Genomic DNA, 16,786 nt, shown 5'->3' with positions numbered 1-16,786 from the left:
TATATATATATATATATATATATATATAAATATATATATATAAAACAACAATCTTCCATCTGAGAAATAAAAGGGAGATAAATATGAGGCGGAGGAATAGTTTTTTTTTTCTTTTTTTCTGTATATATGAGTGGCAACATTGCACCGGATCAGATTGTGAGACACGCATTAGTGCAGAGGTTAACTAAAGTTAGGTCAGTTAATGACGGTGGGCTGAGTTGTGATGCAGGGGGGAGCATGTGGTCAGTTTAAGCTATGGAAAGGAATTATTGCTGTGTCCGAGTGTTGAGAACAAAAAGAAAATTAAAAAAGGGGCAAATTTATGCCTCAATTGCACAAGAAAAACAATTAAGTGCTTTCAAAGACTTAAAATACAGCATTTGAGAAGCTAAGTGGGGGTTGCATTAAGGGACTGAAACATGGATTAGGGTAGAGTTTGGGTTGGTAATAAACAAAAACAACAGGCTATAGGACACATATATAAAGGTTTGGGGGGGGACACATCACAGACAGAAGACGGAGGGAAACAAGCTTTCAGTCCTGATCTCACGTATAAAATCGGTATGAAAGTGAACAAACAGCATGGCATCGTTTCTCAAAGTGGAAAGGGGGTGAGAGACTTAGCTGGTGGGTTGGCTCATAACTCCTCACAGTACATTAAAGTGGGAAGTATGCATGTGTAAATATATATATTTATCTATGTATATGTAAATATATTTAGTCAAAAAGACGTGTAAAGAGGAAAAGGAGGAACAGACGACGTGAAGCTTATGATAGAAGTCAAAATGACAGTAATAATACCGGAACCACACAGGTGTGTGTCGGAGGAGGAAGAGGAGGAGGGTGGTGGTGTACTGCCACCAAAAGAGACACATTGTCCTTCAAATTTGTCGGGGAAAGTGGGGAGAGTTGTGGGGATCAGAGCGGGTGTTTGGTGGCTGTGAATGGGGCATGGGTCGATGGCTCACAGGGGCCCGTGTCGGGCCTCGTATTTTGCCAGAATGTTCTTGCAGCGGCCCAGCTCCTTCCTTAAGTCCCCCACCTCCATGCGGAGGGCGGCGTTCTCCTTCTCCAGGAAGCCGGCTCGGATGGCGATCTGGTTCTCCTTCAGCCTGCGGGCGTCCCGTGAGCGTTTGGCCGCCACGTTGTTCTTTCTGCGCCGGGCCCAGTACTTATCGTCCTGCAGAGACGAGCAGACGAGTTAAAAACATGATGCGTCCTGTGTTTTCTGTATGTTGACCACTTTAAAATTGCATAAAACCCTTTAAAAATCTACATAAAACTACTAAAATAAACAGATGTTTTCAGCTCTCCATTATTCAGCAACAAAGACAGGTCCAAGTGTTCCTGCAGTCAGTTTTCAGTGTTGACTCAGGTAGATCACCATGGTAACAAAAGCTGCACACATCATCTTGCTGAAAAAATAACCATCATTTCACAGATTATTTTCTAAGTATCAACAGAGTAAAGTCATGACTTTTAATGCCATGATCTGTGTTGATAAAAACACATCAGCATACTTAAATTATTTCAACCCTTATTGATTTTCATTTACTTTTGTCTCCCTATTCTATTCTTCTTCCTCTCCTTCGACTTTTATGTAGGTGTGGGCACAAAAACATGTGTGATTATATTCTATTATATAATTTTTTTGTTATAAAAAGGGAGGTGATACAGTGATGCATGGTGATTGGATGATCTTTCGCTCATTAAAAAAATGAACTAATAAAAACCTAAAGTGCTTGGACAGATGTGTGGTCATGTAACCTGTCTGGAGCTGGTGGAAGTCAGTTTTTAATCAGAAATGACATCAAATCAACAGTCTTTAGCAATCATAAGCTGAGAAAACCTATATCTGAACTTTCTTAGTAATGTTGGTAATAAAATAAATGAATCAAATGATCTATCATCCACGTACATGGCAGCAGAGCTTCCAGACGTAAACCTGGGTTAGCCTGATTTTATTACAGATACATAACAAACAGCTAAGCTGAGCTCCAACTCGACTTGGCCGACGCTTTTCATGAAACTGCCCTCCTGCCTGGAACACCTGAGCCAAGATCTTTCATGAGTCTCATCTTGTTTTTAAACTCAAGTTTTTCTTTAAATGCAGGTGCAAAAACAAGCAGATTTAATCATTTTGCATTAGCAGAAGCAGCATATTTACCCTTAGAGCTACAACATCTATTAGATTTAAGTTTGTTTTTGTCAGTTTAATGACCACATTTCGATGTTTTAATTTATTTCTAGAAGTTTTAACTCCCTAAACAAACATCAGCACATGAAAAATTAAATGAATTATTAGATAAAAAAAAACAAAAAACAGTAAAAATCCCCCCAAAAAAGATGTTTTACCCGACCTGACTAAACTTCAGGAAAATATCTGAAAACCACAATAAATTAATAAAAGAATTATTTCATGTATTATAAAAACTGCAGCAGCATTTCAGTTAAATTGTTTCATGACTATCTTTCAGTTTATATTCCATTTACAAGATGTTTTTACTATCCAAGCATCAGGAAAAAAAACAATTATGTTTATTTAACTACAACATTTCAACCATGGAAACCCTTATCCATCTGTACATTAACATGAACAAAAATTAAAGTTTTAGTTTAAATTCAATTTACTAGATTTTTAAGTATTTAAACATCAAGAAATCATCAAGAATTATTTCTTTCAACAAAACGAAAAAGCATCATCTCTAAAGGTAAATAAAAAAAGAAAATCCAGCTTTTTAGTCCATGTCATGGTTATTTTCCCACTTTATAATTTATTTACTGAAGTATTTCAGTGGTTCCTCTAAGGGGTTTTGACTATTCAGAGCCAGTGTAATTTAAATTAACGTGAACACAGACGAGTTGAGGTGTATTGGCTTCATTCACACGGAAGCAGCGTTTTAATACGTCTGAGAAATGAGAAAAAGAAAAAAAGTAAGGCTGTATGTTGGTAGTTACCTTAACTTTGGTTTTATGAAAGCAAAGTTAGAAGCTAGAGGGAGAAGCAGCTAACTAAAGAATAAAACCAAGCATGGTTGCAGCACGGGGCGGGGGGGCTCCACAGCTTTTTGGTAGTTGCATGAAGGGAGTCCTCAGGGAAAACAGGTTGGGAACCACTGAAGTATTTCATGCAAGCTTACAGAAATTCAGCCCATATCAACCCCTCTGCTACTGATTTAAAACTTATTTGTACATGCTGCTTGTTTAGACCCTTACAGACGCTCCACCTCAAACAGAAGCTCTGCTGTCCGCCCCCCTCCCAGCTGAAAGAGACAGGTACTGAGCAACAGGTCACCTTCAGGTCTTCGGGGATGAAGATCTTGCGGGCCTTTTTGATCATGGGCTGCGGCTTCAGCTCCTCGGCGGAGAACTTGCGCTTCCTGGGGTCGAACATCTCCTGGCCGGGGACGCTGGACAGAGCCAGGTCTGCTGGGTCGGGATCATAGGTCACCGGTACTTGAATGGACTCTGGGTCGATGGGGCTGGGGGTGTCTCTGGCTGTGGGCAGCGCTGAGAAAGAGGAGGAAAATTTAACCACACGTTAGTAGACTGAAGAGACAGTAGGGCCTAAAATGGTACTTCCTTTTAGTGTAAGTGGTTATGCAACATTACGCGTCCTCGTCAGCAGAGGGCAGAGGTGGAGGACTCTGCCAGCCTTTTTATTTCATCTGAAACTACATGATCCCTCAACAAATGTCAGGATTTGACTCACTGCAGCCTGAGAGTGGGCTGCAGATGTAAAGCAGGAGAAAAGGTGACGGCCGTTTTGTCTGCATTTAGAGGCTAGTTCCTCTAACGACCAACAGGCGGCGCCATCGGACAAGCTTCAGAAACACAAGCCACATCTTTTCACACGCTGGTTTATCTCCCAGCTATCAGCAGCCTCAGTCAGCTTATTGCAAACCAGCAGCGTTTTTCTTGAAAGTCTCGAGGAGATGCACGCCATTACGTCTCTGCCTGTTGTGCAAGGCTTCTCTAATTGATTTGAGGCTGCAGGCCGATCGGTGGAGGAGTATTCAGTTCATTAGAGACCTTAAATGGAACAATTGCTCCCCGATTCATTACATTAGAGCCAATTAGTTTTGTGATGCAAACAGCACCTGTATTCCCTGCTTGACAAGGAACCTCGATGAGGAAAACGACAGCTTGAGATACAATCGAAGGCAGCGGTGCATTTCTATCAGCTGCTGATCTGCTCGCTGCTCATGACCCAAATTTATGTCCCTGCGCGTCCATGGTGACAGCCAGTCGATGCCGCCGACCTTCGACCAGGGCGTGCACGCTTCTACCGCTTTGCACCTCAGGCTGAGGTGGAGGTTTGTTGCATTCATCTGTTAAAAAGTTGTAAAGTGTAGTTTGTGCTCAGTGTGTCTGCAGCAGGAGGCATCAGGGGACACGAGAGTTTATCACACAAAACCAAAAAGATTATTTCTCCTATAAACCAAAAGGAAAACAACATATCTTGTCCAACATTCGATAATAAATGCAGAACAAAAATCACAGCGGCTGATTATCACCTCGTAAAACTGAGCAGAAACGTGGAAAAACTCCAAGTACAAGGACTCTCACACATCTGCGTCTGATAAATGACTTCACCAGATGTTGGGTTGGCTTTGTTTTTCATCATTTAGGGAACAAAAGTTTCGATTTAAAGGTCCAGTGTGTAGAATTTAAGCTGAATATCCAACAATTTCCTCTCATTCCTCTCTCATAGCTCACACTACCCTGACCTTAAACAGACCTACTAAAGGAACCAATAAATAGTTTGTCCCTTCTGGGCTACTGTAGTTCCATGGGAGAGGGTGGAGGGAAGGTCCGCTGATGCCTTTGGAAAATAATGGCTTGTGTGAAAGATAATGAAAACACAAACAGTCTTGTTTCCATGTAATTCTTTATTAAAACATGTAAGTGTGACTATTATGTTGCATTTTTGCAATAGACTGATCTAAAACCTTTGAATTGATTGAACTATAAATAAATAAATCCCATAAAATAATAACATTGATTAAATTAATCCATAACTTTATGTACTGTATTTGTTATGTACATAAATATGTAAATAAATGTGTTTTCTTTTTCTTAATATACATATTTTAAGTCATTTTAAAATATTTTTAAATATTTCAATATAATGTAAATATTTTAAATATTTTACTGGATTTTTTTTATTGTTTTATTCCCCCCCTGTATTTAACCTGCTATATTTTCCCCTGTTGTAGCTACTGTTGTGTTAAATATTATTTTGCTATTTATTCATTTAACTTTTCTTTTTTCCTTGTCTTTGTTTCCCCCTCTAGTTTTTGTTCTGTGCCAATCAAAGCGGAACTTCAGCTGACTTGTGATTATTTATCATTTTTATTTCCACATGTGTTTATTTTTCTTCATTATTTCATTCTCTTTTGTGCGTCACAACTATTAGTTTCCAGGAATAACTGATCTAATAAAACAGCATATAATCTAATCAGCACTAAATGATTCCTCTGCACCACCTTCACACTTGTAGAGGTAATCTGTCCATAAGCTAAGACATAAATAGGCCAACTTGACCTCCCGTCATTTATGGGTCGAGCAGCGCCAGAGAACAAGCTTCTTATGAACTAAATCTGTTGTCAGCGAGGAAAACACCAACCTGAAAATAACCCACCTCACCCTAATCACCTTTACCTGCCTTTCTGATCTCGTAATCAGCACAGCTAACGCACGGTTGTTGATCTTTTGGCTAGACAAGTGAACATTGGTTATTATAGTCCCTCCCCAGTTCAGAAAATTCAAAAATTAAATACACCAGGAAAAACAAACAAACAAAAAAAAGACACAGCTGGCTGTGTTTGACCTATAACTAAGCTGTGTAAAATTAGGAATAAACAAGTATTTTATCTATTTATAACCCCCCTGCTGTCCTGGTTACAGGTTGGTGTCACGCTAGATGATGGTATCAGCCTGACTGTGAATGTTATCATGTTGCCGTGCAGGCGATAACGATGCAGAAAGGCTGAGCTGTTGGGTCGTATCAGCGAGCAGAGCTGCTGAACTCTGAGCTGGGCGTGACGCCGGCCCACAGCAACCAGTTCTTCCACTCAGACGCTGCATTCACGCGTTTAAGGACTCACGTATTTCGCTGTACTTCATTATCAGAAAAGAATATTATGTTTGGGGTGGTTCTTATTTTCTTATTTTAAAATGAGATAAAAATAAAACAAAATGTTTCTAAAGTCTAAAACAGATTATCCCTCTATTGCAAAGAGCTCCATTGTTGTACCCAAAACTATTTAAAGCCTTCTTTCATCACTGTGAACACACTGTACTTTGCCAGAAATACACACTTAAGCTTGTATATTAATCCTCAGCTGAAAATAGTCCCAACAAATTAAGCATTTACCTCAATTGGAAACGATTTCAGGGAATTAATAAGCATATAAAATGAATTCAGTGTATGCATACGATGCTTTTAAGGAAGTCAAAAATATGCAGGATGCCTTAAAAGTAATTTCTCCAGGACACATGCCCAAAGGCCAGCTTAAGAACCTGCCACCCTTAGTCATCTCTACACATCGATGCTTATCTAGACTCCACATGGAGCTCCAAGATTGAGCCAACTTGTTTGTTGCCAGGCCTCCTTTTGTTGAAAACAGTCGCGATGGAGGAATGCAACACGGCCCGCCCTGCAACCCACCCTCCTACATCCGATTTCCCCTTTGGCCCTGGCCAGGCAGCTCACCGGGTCTATCTCCTGACATAGGCCCACAAGTCTGAGAAAAACCCTGTAACGCTCTGGTTGCTTTATTCACTGCTACCAGCTGCCTGCTGCTTGTGTGTCTGAGTGGAGATGTACATGCTGGATGGTTGTTGTGGGTGGTGGTGGAGATTGTGGAGCTGGTTAGACGAGACCAGACTCGCTGAGCGGGAACAATATTAGACACACGTGACAGGAGCACACCCGAGACCATGTGACCTCTGCAGGGTACAGGCTGTGCCTTGGCTCCCGGACCCGGGCTGGGTCTGAGCTGAGGCCGGCGAGAGAGGAAAGACTGGACGGGAAGTGGAAGGGAAGGGAGGGGTTGAAAGTGAGAGTGAGGGAGGGAGGGAGGGAGGGGAGGGAGGGCCGGTTCATGCCGTGACAAGCTCCTGTTTGCAGCACACGGCGCCTGCATGTGTCCGTCACATGGCCCTGCACGCTGCAGGAAACTCCAGCCGCGTTCACGTGAGAGGTAAATGTGAACATGCACACGGACCCAACTCATCATCCAGGTCCAGCCTCTGCATACATGCACACATACGCACACACACACGTGCACAGAGGCTGGAATCAACTGTGCTGTACAGATGCACCTCCTCTGGAGGATCTGTTTACCTCCAGCTCCAAAACAAACCGTCCAATCTGCTCATCTTTCTATTCCTGAGAGAAACATCACCAGGTTGGCGAGTTGGAAATGCATGAATTCACCACATTTATGAACCAAAAAGATGATTCTGATGAGAAAATTTGATCCTAAATTCTACAAAGCTATGAGCTTCAATTCCTGATTTTTGTTTGTTTACAAGTTTTCTTGCAAGATGTGGAGAGTTGGATCAGACTGGGATCATTTCCAGTTAAATAAAGCAGATGTTCCAACCATTTTCTGGCATTTTAGACTAAAATGAGCTTTTATTCTTACTGAAGTCAAACTTTGAGCTTCTCGTCACCACCGGGCAGGAATAACAAGTTTTTAAGGCTAAAACAAAACAAGTCTTCTAAAACCTGATGCTTTTATTTAAAACTTAACACTGACGTTTTTATTTCATGTTTCAGAGTCTCGAGAGGTTAAACTCCCAGCTTTAATCAGCTTTAATCATCAGTCATTTCTTTAAATGTGTAATTATTTCGATGTTTCACACGTCGTCCCAGGCTAAAAAGGTAGATGTGTGCATGTGCTGCATCAGGCAGTAATGCGTTACTTTTTGGGAACTTCAAATGAGGATATGAGGGATATTTGAGAGGAACAGGAAATATTTAAAGCCTAACTTCCAGTACATATACCCAGTTTATTATTAAAGTCACTGTTACTTGACTCTTAATAAAAAAATAAATAACTAAATAAAGGCTTTGAGACACTTTTTTCTGATTTGTATTTTTTCTTTAAATTCTGCATTTTCTCTCCAAATATTTCCAGTTTTTAAAATTCAAAACAACTACCCACTTCCCTTTAAGTAAAATTTGAGTAATTAAACTCTAATCTGCAGAATATTCTAGTAATCATGTTTGCTTTTTGTCCACATGAATCACCTTAAATACAAAAGATTTGGATGACTTATTGAAAAAAAGCAAGCTGAGCCTTGTGTGATGCATTTACCACATTACAGATGTGTTTGCACAACCTAATCAAGGTTTCTTCCTTCCTAATTTTCCCACTATGAGATGCACCGCAGCGAGGGGAAGTGTTTGTACGGTGGCAGCTGTGAGGATCTGCAAACATCAAGTAAACATCAGGCACAAACAGCACACACACACACAACTTAACGGCTATAATGGGACTGTGTGTTTGCAGCTCCTTTGGGTGGGGGGGTTATGGACGATTTCATCCCAAAAAAACAAAACAAAAACACACAAACAGGATGAGACACATTTAATGTAATCAAGCTGATAAATGATCAGAGTCCTGGAGGAGAGTGGAAGGGATCAATTAGCATTCATCTTCCACCATCAAATGAAGCCTTTGATCAGCACCGTGATCAATACCTGACGATCTGCATTCTTGTGACCGAGTCGTCAGCAGACTCTATGGAGCTTTCACTGACTCTTTAACTCGCTGCTTTCCAGAACGTTCTCAGATAAAAAAATAAAAAAAAAAACTCTGTCATCCTGCAGAGTCTCCATCTGCGGCTCATCATCAGATCGTCTTCCAGCAGCAGTGCAGAGCAAAGTTCGGACGTGAAACACAAACAGTCCCCAGAGCTCCGCTCAGGTTCGGCCTGCTCGTGGCTCGGTCATGTTTACAGTGACAAGTTGTCCGTTATAAACTATTTAATTTGGTTCTGTTGTCTGGTGAATTAAAAACCCGAATAGTTTCTTGGAGAAGTTTAAATCGCAGGCTGAATGCCTGCTTAATGTCAGCTTGTTACTGTAATAAGATTTTTGATCATGAGAAGTTTTATTTGATCACTATTACTTAGAACTGGTGCGGGATGCAGTTCTACGAGAGTTTTCGTGAAATTTTAATTTGTTTTGATGAGTCTGTGGGACTCCTGCAGACCTCGAAGGAAAAATTATGTTTTATAGATCTTCTTTAAGTCTTCATGGGAAGACCTGTGTTAAATAAGGGTCAACAGAATGTGGTACGTTCTAATTATTAGGAATAAAAAAGCTTATTTAAAAGCTATTTTCAGAGAAAACTACATCCCATAATGCAACTTTACAATCACTGGCCAAAAAACTGATGTAAACAAAGGTAACTAATCAGCTTAGAGAATGAGACTGTGCTGCATCCTTGGACTTGAGCCCGTTTAGCTAGGACTGTAGTCTAGGACTCTAAAGTCCAGCTCGGGGCTGTAAAACAGAACTGACCCATGTGTGGGTCCAACCTGCAGTACAAGCCTCCAACCAGGAAGATATTTGACTCCTGAATGCATGACCTTGGGTTGCTTCTCTAAATTGGCCTTTCACTTAGCAAAACTCCCAGCATCTCATGTTTAAAGGTGTGTATGTGTGAAGCAGGTGTGCTCAGCAGCAGAGACCTCCACAGCCTCCACCCCCCACCTCCACCCTATGACATCGAGAAGGTATGATAAGTGTGAGCATCCATGTGTGGGTGTATGCAGGTGTGCTTTTATGTGCACATCAGGCTGTGCTGCATTTGCTTCCTACCTGCTGTGCCGGGGCTTCGGAGGCAGGTCTGAGGAGCCATGGCTGTGTGAACCGATGTGGTGGCGCGGCTGCTGAGGTCAACCACAGAGGGTGTGGGTGGCGCGGGTGGCGGGGCCTGCTGAAGAGGGGCCTGCGGTGGCTGTGCTGTCTGCGGGGCCTGCTCGCCCTGAGCTGTGTTGGCCGGGATGCCATTTTCTGACAGGAACTCCTCCAGGTCCATGTATTCCAGCTGAAAGTTGTCTCCATCATAGGGCAGGGTTTTGTCCCACAGGGTCGGTCCAAGGAAGGCCGACTGTGGGTGGTTGGCTGTGCTGCTCTCATCGTCCAACTTCTTCTCCTTCTCCTTCTCCTTCCCAAATCCTGCAAATGTGTGCACACAGTCAATCCTTTGTGTTACAGTTGAGAAGGATCACGGGTCGTTTCACGAGTATAAATAGAAATATGTCTGATGTTTCATTCTAAAGGGTTAGGTCAACTAATTCAACACCAGGAAATCTTACATGTGACATCATTTCCAGGAAAATTCAGTTTTAAAAAGAAAAAAAAAATCCTATTAAAGACTCGTTAATGTCACTAAAGTGCTGGCAAACTCAAAACTTTAAATATTTTTCATCTTTGACTAATAACACAGTGTTATTTTTTATGGATAACAGGAAAAATATATATTTGCATGGACTGACCTTTTCAAATTAAATACTATGCGTCCATTCATGCTCAGATAACGTAATGGCTTTTCATACATTCAAGGATATAAACAGATTTCAAAGCTGCTTCCAAACAGAAAAGACGCCCCCTATCGACAACTTTTAGCATCGCTAATAACACCAACTGAAGAAGAGGAAGGTTTAACGTTTATAAACAGCACGTCCGAGTTAAAACAGTGCAGTCATAAAATTAACAAACTCACATAAAGTCTGCTCTTTTTTTCCATTTACATAATAATATGATGAAATAGCTTGTTAGCTTCCTTGAGCTAAAGTTCACGTCAACCTGCCAGTGACATTAAAGCCGAGAAACGCACCTTGTTTTTGTCTCATCTTCGCAGTTTTCTAAATAATAAGATTATATGCAGTTATTTTACATAGATCGTCAAATGTCAAGATGACTCACTTTATAATATGTATGTTAAACTACACTACCCTTAATCTCTCAAACCTATTGATGTCTACAGAACGACAACAACCACAGTCGAAAGCAAAATCTGTGTACAAGCAGGTCAAGTTTTGGACATATTTAACAACGTACCTTCATCATGATGGAAAGGCAGCTTCAGCGGGTTTTCCAGCAGGGATTTCAAGACGCCGTGAGTCGGCGGCAGGAAAGTTGGATTTAAAGGAAGCGGTCTGGCCATTTTCTCCATGTGTATTTAAGGGCAATCAGCAAACAAAACTCCAAGCCCGAAAAAAAAAGAAAAAAAAAGAAAGAAAAAAAAAGTAACCAAACGAAACCGAACTCACGAGCCGGCCCGTGGAGCGATCAGCGCAGCCTGCAAAACGACGCCGGAGCTCGGATGGAGAGGACGAGGCTCCGCGCGGCAGCAAGACGGCGAGCTGTCTGTCGTCGAGGCTGACTGGCAAATAGCTGGAGGAGGAGGGCGGAGGGAGCGGAGCTTTGCCGGAGCCGCTACACTCCTCCATCCATGTGCGGACCCTGGCGCTGGTGACGTCAAAGCTCGAGGAGGGCGGGGACAATGGTACGTTCATGGAGCGTGAGAAAAACTACCCGTATCGCAGAGGAGCGGTTTCACTCGTGTTGCCTTCACCGATAGCTGGGGAAATCGTCCATTTACATATCAAAATACTCCTTTTATTAAAATGAATAAAAGATTAATCAAAATCTTCTGCAAGTCAAATTACAGAACTTTAATAATTAAAACTCATGTTGGGTATCAAAAAGTACAACTAAAAGGCTGTTAAATGTCCCTTATAGCTAAATAATAAGATTATTGGATCCCTTACAAGTGCATTTTTACTTATGTTCACATCTTTAAACATGACCAACACTACATATAAGCCTTTGGTAATTTTTCACACAACGTGTTTCTATTTTTATTTTATAGTACTATTTATGCTCAGAAGTGCATTCTTTACCACATATGCCAAGCATAAGTGCCCACATGAAATGCAACCAACACCACAAAAATTTAATTTCTCTTCCCTTCTTTTTCAAGCTTGGTGTTGCACATAAGTAGGTCAAATGAGCAAAGAGAACACCCCCAGGCTATGGCCCTTTTTTGTGGTTTCATGACGAGTTTCATACAGTAGATTGACAGCGTAATTTATGTTTGCAGACAGAAGCACATCAGTCATACATGCAGTCTGTTGTAAGTTGAGCCTGTTTCTAAACGCTTTCATGTATCATCCATCTAACGTGCTCATGTATTCATAGGTATATTACATTTAAAGACTGCAGCTCTTCAGTTATTCTTTGTTTACATGAGGGATCTCAAACACTAGTACTCGAGCGCTGGAATCATGCAGGCTTTTTGGTGCTTCCCTGCTCCAACACACCTGATTCAAATCAAATGGATCCTGCATCTTGTCGAGCTCTGTACAATGACCCATTAATTTGAGTCAGGTTGGTTGAAACAGGGAAACATGTAAAACTTGCAAGACCATGGCCCTCAGGGACTAGAAATGAGATCCCAGTGTTTACGCAGCAACTTTAAAAGCTTGTCTATGTTGTTGTTTTCAACCCAAACAGAAGCATTTCCATGGGGCAAGGCTGTGGCTTAGTTCCAGTATGAAAATGTATTTAAATTATTTGGTTCTGGGCAGTTGAAATTGAACAAACAACAAATACTTTAAGTATTTTAGATTTGCACATGCATGCTGTTTAACTCAGTTTGTAACTGAGATGAACAACAAAAGACTGACAAAGAGAATCCAGGAAGACTTTGTAATACATGAGTACTAACCTGTTTTTAAAAAAGTTGGGCTAAATGAAATTAAAAATAGAATTACTTTTAAAACTCAATGTTTAATTGAAAATGGTTTGAGAACAACAAAGCCATGATAAATAGTAACAATGAAATGTTGGTATTTGAAATTGCTCTGTAAAAAAAAAAAAAAACAAAGAAACAAAGGAAATCTGAAAAGTAAATTCTGTTAAGTATGTTCACTTTGGGAGGTCAGCAACTCTAGAATACATTTAGTTTAATATTGAATTATCCTTCTCATTTAGCTGGCTGGTTCACCATAAGTGACAACACAAAACTTATAGTCTTGAGATTTCTGTTTTTACTCTGGTGTTTGATCTTAATATGATTTTTACAAGTTGCCCAATATGAGCTGCAGGAATGGCTCATGAATCTAGTACTACTACTACTATTACTACTACTCTCATGTAGCAACACATTCATGTTGAGTGTGTTCTTCATCACTTTTAAGGGTGATGTTATCATGCAGTGACATGAAAGCTGCAACTCTGTATTAGGAAGTCTTTAGTCTTTTTTCATTAATTCATTCATTCTCTGAACCGCGTAGTCCATTACCGGTCGCGGGTAAGCTGGAGCCTATCCCAGCATCTTAGCAGGTGAGAGGCAGGGTACACCCTGGATAGGTAATCAGTCCATCACAAGTTGTCTTGTTTTTTTTTCCTGTGTAAGGTTGTTTTGCCTCTCTTTTTTATCTTTGTCTCATTTTTACACGTTTTACTCTCTTTTCTTTTGCCCCCCCATTAGATCCAGCATTAATATGTAAATTCAGCCATTAAAAAAAGTATCAAGAGGAGTCTTATATTCGTGAAGCTCCTACTGGCAAAGCAAATTTGTTCAGCAAAACATGGCCACCAGACCAACATTATGCATTCTATGATGCTGGACAGGACAAGTTAGAAAGAAAAATATGAAGAGATAAAAATGAACTCCAATTACACCAAATGTGCTGCAGAGGAAGGCAATTCACAAACACACAAACAAAAAAATCAGACATTCAAGTCTGCACGGTCAAAGAAACAGTGACAGACAAAGAGAAAAATGCACTGAACAAATATATACACTGAAGAAAGCCAAAGAGGATATACTGTATGTACATATAAATGGGGGGGAATTGAGGTGTGGCAGCCAGAGACAAAGACCTGGTATGGATCAAGGGCAGGAAGCAAAAACTGAAATGAACAAAGGAAGCAAAACTATAACATTAAAGCAGGATGTAAAAGGTAACCAGAATACAGAACAGGAGTGAAAATATATGAACACTAAGCTGGTAGCAATGAACATAATGCAGCCAAACCTGAACTAACTAAACCTTAAATGCTATAAATCTAAGAAACCCAATAAAGATCATCTAAACCAAAACAACAAAAACCCTGAAATGTTAGCATACATACGGGTTATTTATACTGAACCATTCAAGCTCTTTACGAGGGAAGATCTTGCCTATTTCAGCAAAACAAACCACCTAAAACATTTTAACAAAAATGGAAACTGTTGAGCAGATAAAGCAAAACACCTGTATCACTGACAGAAGAGCCAATGCAATACAGAAGTAAACACTCCCTTTTGTCAAATTCAAATTCAAGATGTCAGTTTATCTACAAATATGGCTTGAAAGATCCTAAAATATGTTCTCAGAGTCAATCATCTGTCCTTCATGAAAACAGCAGCTTCGTTTTGTGACAGTGACACAGATTAGATCCTCAACTGACACAGTTTCTCCTCTCAGGTGGGATACGGTCATATTTTTAGCATAAACCTTGAAATGGTTGTGTTTTTTTCTCTCTTTTTTTTAAAAAACACTGAACTGCAGAATTTAAAGTCTTGTGCTTTAAACATGACAAACCGAGCTTCCCCAAGCGAGCTGCTGCATGACGTGAATCTCAACTTGACCTATTTTCAGCCAATGGGTGTTGTCTGGCTGTAATTCTATCCAAGCAGGTCGTGGCACATGGAAAGTCATGCTTGATGTTGTACTAGTGGCTGAGTCATAGTTTAAACGCCTCACCTTGCTCTGCCCTTCTGTTTGTTTTTAATGACCAAACTGCGTCAGTAGTGAAAAGGGAGGAAAATCAGACTATTAAAACAGGGATGACAGGAATGACAAGCTGAGGAAAGATTGATTTTTGTTAAAAGATATATGACAAAAGACTAATGAAAGCTGAACTGCATGGATAAGGAATCAACTGGGGCTAGTCCTTTTATCTGAAACTGTCCTCTTGCCTGGGAAAGGTCATGCCATATCAAACAATGCCATCAAAGCGATTTTTTATTTATTTTTTCCTCCCTACATCACAAGACGTTGAGGTTCAAAACCGTGCTGATTTTGAGATGCCTTTTTGTCCCTGTAATTCAAATTTTGTGGGGGCTACATTCCTCTGTAAGCATTTCCATGTTTCCATGACTGAGTATGACATTTAGTCTTTAGGCATCAGTGGCTATAACCATAAACTGTTGAATCTTTAATTAAAAAAAATCATTAAGCTAAAGATTGTCTGCAAAGTAGCTCCTGTCATACCTGTATATGCACTAATGTTATAATGCTGGCTATATGAGTAGGTGGATTTATGTTAGTACAGGCTTTCATGGCAGAGAGCTGGGAACTCAAATTATGTTCACAAATTTTGGAGATTTTCTGTTTTCAATCAGGAAGAGGTGGAATTTGTCAACTTTGTTGAATTGTGACATTTTATCAGTGCTATCAGTGTAGAGACAAGCCCCCGATTCTACCAAGGTCCGGCTTAGTCCACCACTAGGTGGTACGCTTTTTTTTTTTTTGCATTTTTAAAATTATGTTACCAATCCAACCCTAAAGGGTGGAGCTTGACACACTGCAATCCACTGATTGGCACTAAAAACAAAGCGGGAAAAGCATCACGTGTAAATGTACTATGGAATTATTTGTTGTTTAAAGGTGCAAGGTGTGACAAAGGGTTAATGACAGAAAAGTTTAATATATCATTAAAAATGGCTTCTATTGGTATCTAATCATTCATTTTCTGTATAGCTTCAGCCAATTTAGAGTTGTTGCGAAACTGGAGCCTATCCCAGCAATTAACAAGCGAAAGGCAGGATACACCCTGGACAGGTCGCCAGTCCATGATAGAGCCAACACAGAGACAAACAACAATTCACGATCACATTCACTACTAGGGAGAATTTAGAGTAACCAATTAACCCAACATGGATGTCTTTGGACAGGAAGAAGCCGGAGTACCCAGAAAGAACCCACACATACACGATAAGAACATGCAAACTCAAACCAGTGAAGTTCTTGCTGTGAGGCCACGGTGCAAACAACCACACCACCATGCAGCCCTTGTATCGAAGCGAGAACACTGAGCTCTGCAACTGCAGTACTGGCTTTGTTTGATAGGTGAAGTCATTTGTATGCCCATCTTTACCGCCAGATTTCAGTAATTCTTACACTGTACCTTTAAGCCACATGCCAAGAGGAAAGACAACAAATGGTTGATTTCCCACCATTCTCCTTCTTCATTTCTGTGTTGCTTTCCTCTTCATTTTTATTCATGGGAGGCATTGTGCTGCTATGATGTTACACTATTGCATAGGTGACACATATCTCATTTGGCTTTTACCCTGCCTACCTACCTACCCAGTAAGGGACTGTTCTTGGCTTTGGAAACACTACAGAAATCAGAAGTTTACTAAACCAAACTAAACTGTCCAGTCTCGAGTCCCTTAGTGCAGTGGTTTTTAGACTTTTTGAGCCATGACCCACAAGAAAAGATACATTGGTGTTTGCGACCTCCACCTCCACGCAACGACTTAGCGATTAATTGTGTAATATATCAAATGGGTCATCTTGCAGCATCCTTTAAATGTAAGGCTGGAAAACTATCAGAATCTTCGTAAATACGGAGGATAAAGTGGTGTTTGGTGGTTCACCACCGTGACAAAGCACCTACAGAGATACTGTTGAATTCAGATTTTTAATATACTGTAGCATACTAGTACTAACTTTGATGTTTATCCATTACTGTGTTAAA

At 40.5% G+C, this 16,786-nt stretch overlaps 1 protein-coding gene across 1 annotated transcript; it reads right to left on the bottom strand.

Moving 5' to 3' along the window:
* Positions 1 to 26: 26 nt before the first annotated feature.
* LOC121649400 (hepatic leukemia factor-like) lies at positions 27 to 11,488 on the bottom strand. Its single transcript, XM_042000217.1, has 4 exons — positions 11,087 to 11,488; positions 9,842 to 10,201; positions 3,296 to 3,510; positions 27 to 1,180 (listed from the first exon to the last, which is right to left on the bottom strand). The coding sequence occupies exons 1-4, from the start codon at positions 11,199 to 11,201 to the stop codon at positions 965 to 967; spliced, it is 906 nt and encodes a 301-aa protein (XP_041856151.1). The 5' UTR covers positions 11,202 to 11,488; the 3' UTR covers positions 27 to 964.
* Between the last annotated feature and the right edge of the window lie 5,298 nt (positions 11,489 to 16,786).

This window comes from Melanotaenia boesemani, chromosome 2 (assembly GCF_017639745.1).
Source record: "Melanotaenia boesemani isolate fMelBoe1 chromosome 2, fMelBoe1.pri, whole genome shotgun sequence".
In the NCBI taxonomy this organism is placed as follows: domain Eukaryota; kingdom Metazoa; phylum Chordata; class Actinopteri; order Atheriniformes; family Melanotaeniidae; genus Melanotaenia; species Melanotaenia boesemani.
The sequence above is the reverse complement of the archived record's forward strand: the minus strand, read 5'-3'. Positions and strand labels throughout refer to the sequence as shown.

Bases quoted from the DNA above. Each gene is read 5' to 3' on its own strand.
- LOC121649400 (XM_042000217.1), bottom strand. From the start codon at position 11,201: ATGGAGAAAATGGCCAGACCGCTTCCTTTAAATCCAACTTTCCTGCCG. The intron at 10,202-11,086 runs GTACGTTGTTAA...ACACATTTGCAG, and splicing joins GCCTTTCCATCATGATGAAG to GATTTGGGAAGGAGAAGGAG. The intron at 1,181-3,295 runs GTGACCTGTTGC...TCGTCTCTGCAG, and splicing joins TCATCCCCGAAGACCTGAAG to GACGATAAGTACTGGGCCCG.